Genomic DNA, 12385 nt, shown 5'->3' on the forward strand with positions numbered 1-12385 from the left:
TGGAGAAAGAATCTGGAGTTGATAAGGAACAGAGTGACGACGAAGAAGACCACAATGAACAACTAGTATCACATTCAAATGCCACGACCGCCTTAGAACTTGCTGTGTGCTACGTCGAGCAACACTCCGCTGCTACGCCCACTGGTGTGATGTTTATGAGACGCTGGTTTAACACTGCATCTTCGAGTAGGTTCCAATCATTGCAGCAAAAGAAACTAACAGACTTTGTAAAGATATAAGCGACCAGTGATTGATGGTTTATGGTGTCTAATTATGTTTACATTAAGTTATTCTAGTAAAACATGACTAATAAAATGCAAGTAAATCTTCATTCTATAATATGTTCTTTCATTTCAATAAGTGCATTTTTTTTTAAATTGAATATTTGAGTTCGGATTAACCAGACTTTCGGATTAAGGGGACTCTAGTGTACTTATTTAATGGAGTTGTCACTGTGGTGGGGGGAGGCTTTGTAACATCAAAACTTGCTGTGAAGACGTAGCTGCAGGAGAAACATGAATCTGAAAGCTAGATGATGCATAGGAAAGCAGTTCAAAGAATGAAAACCAAATGCCAGCAGCAAGCATTGAATGTTGTTACTGCTGTCTTATCAGTACATACTGCACAGATGCAATAGGATCGTTGACTCTAATGAGCCGTGAATCGGCTCACTCTATTGATTCAGTAACGTGAACAGAATCAAATGAATTGATTCAGTAAAATGAATCGAATATCCCATCACTAATATGCATCTGTAATAAAACATGAAACCATCAGGGCGTTACTTGTTGCAGCCAGGAAGAATTGCACATACGACAGCATGTAAAAAGCGCGCCAATTTAAATGGCAAGCTGGAAGAAGAAATATACATGGAGCAGCCTGAAGGTTTCACGAAACCCAGAAATGAAAAAAAAATCTTAAAGCTATATAAGAGCCTGTATGGTCTAAAGCAATCAGCAAGAGTGTGGAACAAAAGAGCAAACAAGATACTAGCTAGTTTGAACTTTAAACACGGGGACACTGATCAGTGTCTGTATACCCACAAAGAAGAGGACAGAAATATCACGATATACTGCTATACATTGATGATATATTAGTGGCAGGTGTAATCCTAGAGGTAACAGTTGAAATAAGCAGAAAAATCGGAAGTCATTTTGATGACATAAGAGATATGGGAGACGTGAAATACTATCTCGGAATAGAAGTGGAACGTGAAGTGGATGGGTCATTCCTCCTCATACCAGAAATCAAAAATAGGTAGCATAGTTGAAGAATACAATATGCTTGAACCAAAACCAGTAACAACTCCTATGGAAACTGGATTTTTGGCAGAAGATATAGAAAGCAGCCTGAAGCTGAAAAATAATTCACAATATAGGCAAGTTATGGGATTGCTATTGTATCTAGCGACAGACATTGCAACAGCAGTTGGAATTTTATGTAGGAGTGTGGAAAACCTGACTGAAAGAGACTGGAAAGCATTTAAGCGTGTACTGCATTACATAGCAGGGACGATTGACAAGGAATTATGGGGAATTATCGCTTATCTGTTTTTCGGATGCAGATTGGGCTGGAGACTGGAAGGACAGAAAATCTACTAGTGGTTATGTATTTCTACTAGGAAATGGAATCATAGCATTGTCAAGCTTCAGACAGACTTCCGTAGCATTGTCATTGACAGAAGCTGAATATGTGGCAGCGTCGCATGCAAGCAAAGAACAGTTGTGGTTGCAACACTTATTGAAGGGTATGAATGTTCTTCCTGAGGGACCAACTACTCTATTCAAGGACAATCAAGGTTTAATTCGTCTTATAAAATCAGTTCGAATTGGTGCACGTACTAAACACATAGACGTTGTCATAATCTGCTACATGATTTACGCTGATTCTCCACGAGCAGGTAAAACGCCGCTGTTCGCTGCTACAAACCTGCTTGTGGAACAGAACTATGGGGTATTTGTAGAGTTGTCTACACGGGCGGTTTGCACGCCGTGGGTGGACGCGTCCACGAGCGGGCAGGCGGGTCTAACGCCAGCAGAGGCGTTATTCCCGCTAGCGGTAGAACAGCGAATCATACTCCACGTGGCGGCAGTGAGCACTTCACCCGCCTCTGTCACACGATAGGAACTGCCTGAAATGTAGTATATTCTTTACTAGCTGATGTACCCATGCTTCGCTACAGAATTCAAGATTGTATACAGAATTCTAGGTTAAGTAGTGTACACGTTGTGAGCAAGATTGTATTAAATTCCATAGCTCTTAACGTTACCCTAGAAACGCGACGGGAAAGTCACCAAACGTCTTTTCTAATATGAAGACTGGGTTAGGGATTATTCATTGTAACGGTAGGCCCGCTTGCCTACCATCAGTCACAATCAAGTTGGGGAGCATTATAATGGCAGACAGTCAATCTCCACCTGCCTTTTTACATCCTCAGAAAGACTGTTTTAATTATAGTCATTTTACCAACTGAAATGAACATAGGTCATTACAATGATGTCAGTAGGAATGACACGATTAAAAGCAATGTTTTCATATGAAATACTCGATCAAATGGAAAACCACGTATTTTCTCACTTTTAACGAACAGTACTACGCTTCTGATCTAACAATCCACATTTTCAGAGCTGGAATGACCAAGCCGCAGACAGCTGTGATCCATGAACACTCTTCGTCTTTTTTTTTTTCAGCGCGGGGGCGGGGTCGAATAGTGGAGAGTCCCAGGGCAAAAACTGTGCCCTTTTACTACTCTGTTTCTTAGGAATACACGATGAAGTGGAAAATACACTCAATACACTGGCGGGGGAATAAACTATCTGACTTAGAGGCAAATTCTTCCTCAAAGCCAGAGGAGAAAGCCCCTCTTCACTGCTAATTTGGAATAAAATGAATATAGATTTAATAAAAGTGAAGCGGAAGAAGCTTTTCTTGACTCTTTTCAGGGTTGAATTTTGAATTATATAGTGAATTGTGGTGCTATAATTTGGAGTAGGCCTAAATTGTAATTCTAGTCCAGGTCATACTACTACTACTACTACTACTACTACTACTACTACTACTACTACTACTACTACTACACTGCTCATTCAAAACAGCCCGACCGGGCGAGTTGGCCGTGCGCGTAGAGGCGCGCGGCTGTGAGGCTTGCATCCGGGAGATAGTAGGTTCGAATCCCACTATCGGCAGCCCTGAAGATGGTTTTCCGTGGTTTCCCATTTTCACACCAGGCAAATGCTGGGGCTGTACCTTAATTAAGGCCACGGCCGCTTCCTTCCAACTCCTAGGCCTTTCCTATCCCATCGTCGCCATAAGACCTATCTGTGTCGGTGCGACGTAAAGCCCCTAGCAAAAAAAAAACAGCCCGTCAGAGTAGGGATCGAATATCTAGAATACTATGATGATTCAGTATGTTATGTACCAGCAGTATCAGGAAATGTATGAACCAGAGGAATGGAATGCTAAAGAAGAAAGTTTTCTAACTCCCGAGCTATTTCCCGCCAATATTCAGTCAGGCTGTTATACTCAGTACGCAGCAGTAATCCCATCTATCGGAGTTGAGTGGCAGCATAAGAGACAAAGAACATCACAACAAGCAATGGTCAATGTAATGTTATTGTTGATCAATGTTATGCGCTTTCGATATTGTAGGCCTTCACATTTAGTTTTCTTCCGACTCTGAAATACCACTCTTATCATAGTCGGTATGGTAAAACTGAATAAAACATATTTTTTTGCCCGAAGGCAGGTCCGAACCTCCACAGAGGTGTGCCTGAGCCGGAGTTTACGTGCGGTAGGGTGGCCAGTTCCTTTCCACTCCTCCATTCCGTTACCCCTCACCAACAGCGCGTAGCAACTCACCCAAATCTTGACCACGCCCAACGTTGCTTAACTTCGTAGATCTCACGAGATCCGGTGTTTCAACACGGCTACGGCCGTTGGCAATAAAACATAAATGATCGGAAATTGTATTCTCTCTAACTTTTGTTATGCAGTATTTAAATAAATAATTATAGGTGCCTTCCCCTAAACTGCAATTTCATCCATGGTGAATAAAATTGTTTATAACTTAGACTGTAGTTTCTTATTCCCCGACTGTATGTACCGATTTTCATTATATTCTGTTAACCCATTTTCTCCTGTGGTGCGGCGTTGATATGGACTTAGAACAAAAATACAAATTTATGAATGTGTCTGTTATCATAGCCGGTGAGGTAAACATGTATGAGACATAAATAATCAGAAATTTAATTCTGTATAACATTAGTTACGTAATATTTATCGATAAGATCACTAATAATATAAATATTTGAGAATTGAATTTCAGGCCTTCCCCTAAACTACCATTTCACTCATTTAGTAATATGCACCTTAATAAGTTCAAACAGCTCATTGAATGAAGCAACTGACATTCTATAATATTGGAGAAACATTTCCGGATAGCTCCTTTGTTCGCAAAACGTTAAATGAAATTGTCCAGTGGTGAGTTGATTCGATAATGCAGGGTAAGTCCACCAACGTCTTTTCTTACCAGGTTTCTTTTTTTCAATATTGCTAATAACTGTAGTTGAACAGCTCCGACAACAAGACTTATTTGTACGACATCCATCATTATAGTGTGGCAGATTTATTGCTGGTGGAGAATGGCTGCGCGTGTCGCCAGCGTTTTTGGCGCTGTTCACAGGCCTCAATTCAACCGCTCGTGTAGAATAGGAGAAAAGTTTGAACAGTCAGGCGGGCGAACAGCGGCGTTTTACCTGCTCGTGGAGAATCAGCCTTAAAATAGAAAGCAATAATTAATGTTTGTTACTGCCCAACAAAGAGATGTTGGCAGACCTTTTGACCAAGCCTTTAGTGAAAGAACGGTTCCTCAAACTCGGTATGCAGTTAGGGTTGCAGTGAGACAAACTGCTGAAGCGAGAAGGGGTGATGGAATATTAAATAACGCATTCAGCTTGGTGCAAGGCTTAATTGGGACCGGGCATATTTGTTCAACCATCTGTAATAATGAGAACATCTAGCTCATCTCAAGTTATGATTTGAATATGTCATGACTCTAATTGTACATATGCTGGAAGACCATCTGCCTTTACTGAACTGATTACAATATGGGATGAAAGAGACAAGGTCATTGGCAGTTACACGTGGAATGTTGGCGCCAGGTCAGTAGAGTGTCGCACCCCCACTGGCCGCAGTGCATGCCCTTATGTGCGGTTCTGAAAGGTGTCAAACAGCCTTTGGGCAATTTCATCCACAGTTGTTGCAGCTGTCCCTCCAGATCCCGCAGGCTGGTACTGGGACAGAGTCCCCTTCCAATGTCATCCCACATGTGTTCAATAATGGAGAGGTCCGGAGATCTCGCTGGCCAAGGGAGGACCTCAACAAGCTTTAGGCAGTCCGTAGACACACGTGCTGTGTGTGGACATGTATTATCTTGTTGAAACACTGTCCCAGGGTGCTGTGCCGTAAGGGATAGGACGTGCGGATGCAGAATGTCTGTGACGTATCGCTGTGCCGTCGAAGTCTGCTGAAGCACTATTAGAGGTGACCTGAATGCATATCCTATGGCTCCCCACACCACGATGCCAGGAATTACGCCTTTGTGACTTTCCACAATATAGGCAAGATCTGCCCTCTGCCCTCGATGCCGCCAAACCTGCACACAATGTTCATCGGAGGTTATGGAGAAGTGGGGCTCATCATTGAACATGATGCAACCAGTTATCCTCTGTCCATGCCTCTCGGGCAAGGCACTATTCCAAACACAAGCATTGGTTTTCCAGTGTCAGTGTAAACTGACATATGGGGTAATAGGACCCCAATTCAGCAGATGCGAGTCATCAAGACAATGTGCGGGAACTCGCAGGATGTTGTAGATTCTCCAGTATATGTTCGTGGATGGCAGGCGCCGAAGTTATAGGATCCTGCAATGCTTAGCACACCATACAATGGTCCTCCCTCGGGGTGGTGTTTCTTGGTCGACCTGAACCTGCACGACATGAATGGTTGCTCTCATGTACCCACTGAGTGCAACATCGGGCCACTGTGACATCTGAATGGCCCACATGCCTAGCAATTGCACAATACGACCAACCAGCCTCATGCAGTCCCACAATGCAGCCTCTGTCAAATGCTGTCAGTTGGTGAATAGGCTGTCTAACGCATCTATGAGGCATCACAGGTGCTTCGTACTGTACGTCGTCCTCTCTGCACATCTTGCTTAACTGTCTGACTCACAGCAGTTGACTGGTAACAACTTATCAACAACAGGAAGGTGCCATCACAATTGCATTCTGGTGGGCGTTCTACACATCACAAATCCTTGTGAATTAATCATTTACTCATGCATCAATGGTATGCGTGTATACCGAAATGGAATAATATTGGACCACTCTTTCTGGGTGCTTAACTATTTTTGTCAGGCAGTGTATATATGATGAAGTAACATATAATAATAGTAAGTTAATAAATTTAACTTATAGGCTACATGAAGTGTTTTATATTATCTCTGTCACTGAATAATTTTAAAAAGAAATCCTATTCAGTGCGTAAATTTTAGTGTATCATTTAATTTTGTATCATCTTTTACCATTAGGGGCTGATGACTTAGATATTAGGCCCCTTTAAACGACACCCATCATCATCATCATCATAAAACGTTAGTGCCGTGCTGAGTGGCTTAGACGGTTGAGGCGCTGGCTTTCTGACCTCAACTTGGCAGGTTCGATCCTGGCTCAGTCCGGCGATATTTGAAGGTGCTCTAATACATTAGCCTCATGTGGGTAGATTTACTGGCACATAAAAGAACTCATGCAGGACAAAATTCCAGCACCTCAGCATCTCCAAAAACCCTAAAAATATTTAGTGGGACATAAAGCCAATAACATTATCATTATTCAAATGTTAGAGAGTAATTTTTAAATGTAATTGATGTTCTGTGAGTAATCAGCTGAATAATTATTTCTCTATTTATATATTTATATATTTATATATTTATATATTTATATATTTATATATTTCAGATCCATTGTCATCTGATCGTGAAGAAAGTCATCAGCATAATACTTCAGAAATTTGTGAAGTAAACGTGAAACATGAATTGGCATTACCTTCCAATGCTTCAGGTAAAAACTGCTTGCGATTGCTATAATGTATTCTTTGAAATTATGTACCTTACTCAAACAAAATCTATTATTGCTTCTAGAGGAAGATAGCCAAGATATATCTCAGGATCCCACATCAAGTCAGCTGTATTTCAGATCACAGGATGACCTGATAGATGATGATCAGTCATCATCCTCTACTCATGTGATTTCAGTGGAAAGAATGAAATCTTCTACAGTTCATGGTAATAAATTTGTTATATTTATAAAGTTATTTTGATGTCTTATTGTTCCCTAACTATTCAACAGCTTTTCTGTCAGTATGTATTTCGATTAAACTGATTGCTTTCAGGCTCAACTCTAAAGATAATAGGCAAATTGATGTTTTCGAAGCGTACAGACCTGGAAAGGGTGATGCTGACCCTCTTCGGAGGCAGCCCTGCCCAGGAAGTGGCATCTCTGCCTATGTGATTCCCAGAGCACACTGGCTCATGCGTGTAACATCTGGTAAGGATTCCAGCTCAGGGATATGAGTGAAGACCTCAACGGAATCTTCAGCGGAGAAGATGGACTTCGGAGCAGTGGAGATCGCAGATGAGGCAGCCCCTGCCCAGGGTTACAGTTAAGTCCATAATAGCATCTTTGGCAAAGAAGGAAACCTTCAGAATGGCATAGATGGCAGATGTGGCAACCCATCCTCTCTGGGGTTAATTAGAAGAGGATACCAACGCTGCTGCCTTGTAGAAGTGGCAGGGGACTGCCAAAGGCTAAAGCAAAAAACCCTAACAGAAACTCCTCTCCAGTGTTAGGCTTAGCAAGCCAGCTGAAGAGTAATTTGGATTGCTTTAAAAACTAAAACGAGCCTCGGAAAGAAAAACAAATACTGGACTGACAAATCTTCTCAAACTTTTGTAACGTATGATGACCGAAAGGCTGATGATCTTTTACAATGTTATGCAAAGAAATCCCAAATCAAGAAAATCAAACACAGGATTGGAACACTAAACATCCTCACATTGACAAGTAAATGTGAAGAACTGGTGGATTTGATGGAGTGGAGGAAACTTTGCATCCTTTGCATAAGTGAGACAAAATGGAAAGGCACAGGAGAAAAACAACTGAGGAAAGGATATAAACTACACTTTATGGGTAACAAAACCGAAGCTAGGAATGGTGTTGGATTTGTATTGAGAGAAGATATAGATGCTGTAAGTGAAGTGATATATTTGAATGACAGAATCATCACACTGGATGTCTTCTTCAATAAGGAGGTGTTAACAGTCATACAGGTATATGCCGCACAGTCTGGATGTGATGAAGAAGAAAAGGAGCAATTTCGATCTGACCTGGAGGAAGCTACTGAAGGAGTAGAAAATGTATTAGTGATCTGAATGCAGAAGTGGGAACTGACAGACTTCGGTATGAAAATGTGTTGGGCCTGCATGGTTTTTGGTACCAGGAACCAGGAACGTCTGGAATGATCATCTGAAAAAATATGGACTGAAAATAAGTGCTACAAAAACTGCTGCAATCTCTGTTAATAGATAGAGAAGTAAAAATAATATAATGCTGGAGGGTGTACAATTGTAAACAGTAAACCAGTATCAGTACCTTGGATGCATAATAGCAAGACAACAGAACACAGCTTGAATTAAATAACCGTACTCAGAAATCCAGCCAGTTCTATCAGCAAGTTCAATATCTGCTCTGGAATAAACAAGTGCCACTAAGATCAAAACAAACTCTGTTTTGAACGTACTTTGTCCCTATATTGACTTATGGGTTGGAAACATGCACAACTACCAAAAAAAGATGACAGCAGACTTCAGGCTTCAGAAATGAATTTCTAAGAAGCATGCTTCAAAAGACTAGGAAAGACAAATGACAAGATGACAAATGTGAAGATTAGAGAACAAGCTAGAATAAATCAGTCCCTGAAAGAGACCATAACTAGGGCACGTTTGCAATGGTTTGGTCACGTCAAATGTATGGCAGAAAGAAGAATTGCAAAACAATGGTTGCATACTGAGATTACTGGAAAGAGACCTGTTGGAAGACCTAGGAGGAGATGGCTGGACCAAATGAAGGAAGATATCACATCCACAGGAATCAACTGGCATGAAGTCTTGAAGGAGCAGTGGTACATGAATAGACTAAAATGGAGAGCGCTCATAAACCACACCCGGGAAACTGGAGTGGAAACTTGATGATGATGATGATGATGATGATGATGATGATGATGATGATGATGATGATGATGATGATGATAATATGTTAAGTAATTTGCCCTCTATTGAGAATTAATAAATTGTTGTCAATGGATGTGAACTGATGATGTAAATGTTCACTCATAGCTGAAATGCTTTTTAGGATTAACACGTTCCTGATAACAGATATTGAAATTTCTACCAGTTTGGCCAATGTAACTTGAAGTGTAGTTTTGACATTTGAGTTTGTAAACACCTGAATTGGAATATATGTTATTCTTTTGGATTTTATGTGTGTCATAAAAGATGTTGGAGTTATATTCTGAGGTCTGAAAGCTATAGTAAAATTTTGCTTTTTAAATAGGTTGGTGATATGGAAAATTTGTTTATTATTTATTATTGTATAATCTTACTGCAACAGCTGCAGGTTGCCCAAAGACAAAGAGTACCTTAACAACAATAATGGACGTGGATACAATAGAAAATGTGATCGCTTGATGCCAAAGGCAGGCAATCGAGTGAGGCACGTCAAACATCTATTTAAGGTCCGCAAGCATGGTTCTTGAAGATCATGAGAGACTTCTTGAGTGTGGTAATCGCGATGTTATAGATAAAATCTCTATTCAGCCCAAAGGTATTGCAGAAGTTGACAAAAATGTAGGTATGGTTCCTCGAGCACCTAACATCAATCCGATTACAGAAGTCCACCGTTTCTTCATAAATTCTTTTTTTCTTTTTTCTTTTTTTTTTCTCTTATGGCTGGTTTTAGTTGGTCTCAAATCTAATTGTTGGATCAATGATGAAACCTTCAGAACAGGATGGCTTAAAAGCAATAATGTCAATGCGTTGGTTGCTTCCTTTGTTGGAGAGACCGTGTACTTCTTCACAGACATTATAACCTTGTCCTCTCAGAGCATTAGCTATCATTGATCTGGCTACATTATGATGTGAGGTGCGTAGTAATTCACCATGTGGACAGGCTCCCAGGACATGTGATAGAGTTTCAAACTCTCTGTGGCAACGCCGACAGAGGCTGTTGCCCTGGGATCTGCCAGGCACAGTACGCACAGCAGAAACATGGGCGTTCATTTTTATTGCATCACGCCATTCACTGCAAGACAATCCTTTATGATCATGAATCCATGTATTCGCTGGAGTATACTGTTTAAACAGTGAGGCATTTCTTTTCACTTATTGGTTTTTTAGTAGTAGTTTATGAATCATTTTGTCAACAAGACACGCAAGTGTTTTTTTTTTTATTTGTTTAACGTCACGCCGACACAGATAGGTCTTATGGTGACGATGGGATAGGAAAGGCCTAGGAGTGAGAAGGAAGTGCCCGTGACCTTAATTAAGGTACAGCCCCACCATTTGCCTGGTGTGAAAATGGGAAACCATGGTAAACCATGTGCAGGGCTGCCGACAGTGGGGCTCGAACCCACTATCTCCCGGATGCAATCTCACAGCTGCACGTCCCTAACCACTCGGCCAACTCGCCTGGTTACACAAGTGTTAAATTAATTAATTTGGGAAGGACAGTTGAATAAAAGAAAGTGATGGAACCAACTAGAAGGAAGAATACTCTAGACAGGGTGATGGTAAAACCAGATGTGCTTTATATAGTAAGTGATGGTTGGTATAACTGATCACGAAGCTGTTTTTGTTTTAGTTAAAAATAAATGCGATGGAGATTGTAAAAGTAGGACTGTTGGAGTAGCAGTTTGGGTTAAAAATAGATTTTTAACTGAACATCAGAAATAAAAGGGAATTTGATTTGAAAGTGAAGTATTTTTATCTTGTTCCTTGATGCTGTAATTGCTTAGTTATTCAGATATTTCTTCAAAGCTGCTGACATCACTAGCAGTAAGGCTGAGTCAGGCATTAATGCTTCGACCTTCCTGCTTATGCTTGCATTCTTTCTACTCCTCTTATGTAAGTAGGAGAGAAATTTGCTTCTGACACAGATTTTGATCATTTATCAGTTTCTAGATTTAAACCATAACAGTTTGAGCCCATTACAAGTGGAAGAAGTAAACAACCTCCCAGAATCAGAGCAGAAGACAGCCTGGTTGAGAATGATGTGAGTGTACAGTAGTTTATGTATTAATATGCCTACCAATAATAAATGTGTGTGTTGCCATGAAAGTGGAGTTATAAATACTGGTAAGGTTAGGGGAAGTCCAGCCACAGGAGGAGCAATCCAGCTCAACTCTGTGCCAGTCCCAAGCCCGGAAAAATGGTGAGAGTCCCAGTTATTGAGTCCCAGTGGAAGTGGCTATGCCAAGCAGGTGCCTCTGAAAAATACTGGGAAATGCTCTAGTTGGCAGGTATACCTGCCTACGCAACCAGCAAATCCTATCCGTATGGGAATGGGTGAAGGCAAATGCCCGGCGCCTTACAACGGGGCCTTCTTGGCTAAGGTATGGTAACCCTAACAGAAGGTTCCCTGGTCCTCCAGGTTGGAGGTTGGGCGTGGGGTTAACAGCCCCACCCTGTAAAAAAGAAATTGTTACGAATCCTCAACAAACAGAAGCCGGGCGGATTTAATATAGACGACCCTGCAAGGATAAATAGCTATGGCTAGATGAAGTGTAGAAGGATCTAAGGGGAGCTGGAGTCAGAGGATGGAGGACGAAAGCAGAGGATCGAGACACCTGGAGGCATGTTGTTGAGGCGGTCAAGGCTGGAACCCAGCTGTAGAACCAAATAAGAAGAAGAAGAAGAAGTTTAGGGGAAGTGCGGACTGTATTAGGTTCCATAATAATTTTATACTGTAATCATGAACCTTGATACTTTGAATACTACAAGCCATTTAATAATTATGCATACGACTAAAACAGAGTCACAACAACATGAAAAGAAAAATACATTACCTACATGGTGTCACATTGCATACAGGCAATTTATATATTGGATTAATTCCTAGAATATGCTGGGTAAAAAACATTTTTTGGAAAAAGATGGCAATTACATTGGCTTTATGACAAACACATCAGGAGAGTTTAGTTTACCTTGATTAAAGATGAGTTATGACACAAGACTTTTAAATTATTGTTATTAATCAATATTTAATGGCAT

The 12385-nt window shown here is 40.9% G+C and overlaps 1 protein-coding gene across 1 annotated transcript in view; it reads left to right on the forward strand.

Moving 5' to 3' along the window:
* Window positions 1-12385, forward strand: part of LOC136872673 (uncharacterized) — a 108786-nt gene that overhangs the window by 57781 nt on the left and 38620 nt on the right. The window contains exons 2-3 of the mRNA XM_067146484.2: window positions 7020-7121; window positions 7202-7345. Coding sequence (XP_067002585.2) covers window positions 7020-7121; window positions 7202-7345 — 246 coding nt within the window. The remainder of the gene's footprint in view (window positions 1-7019; window positions 7122-7201; window positions 7346-12385) is intronic.

This window comes from Anabrus simplex, chromosome 4 (assembly GCF_040414725.1).
Source record: "Anabrus simplex isolate iqAnaSimp1 chromosome 4, ASM4041472v1, whole genome shotgun sequence".
Classification (NCBI taxonomy): domain Eukaryota; kingdom Metazoa; phylum Arthropoda; class Insecta; order Orthoptera; family Tettigoniidae; genus Anabrus; species Anabrus simplex.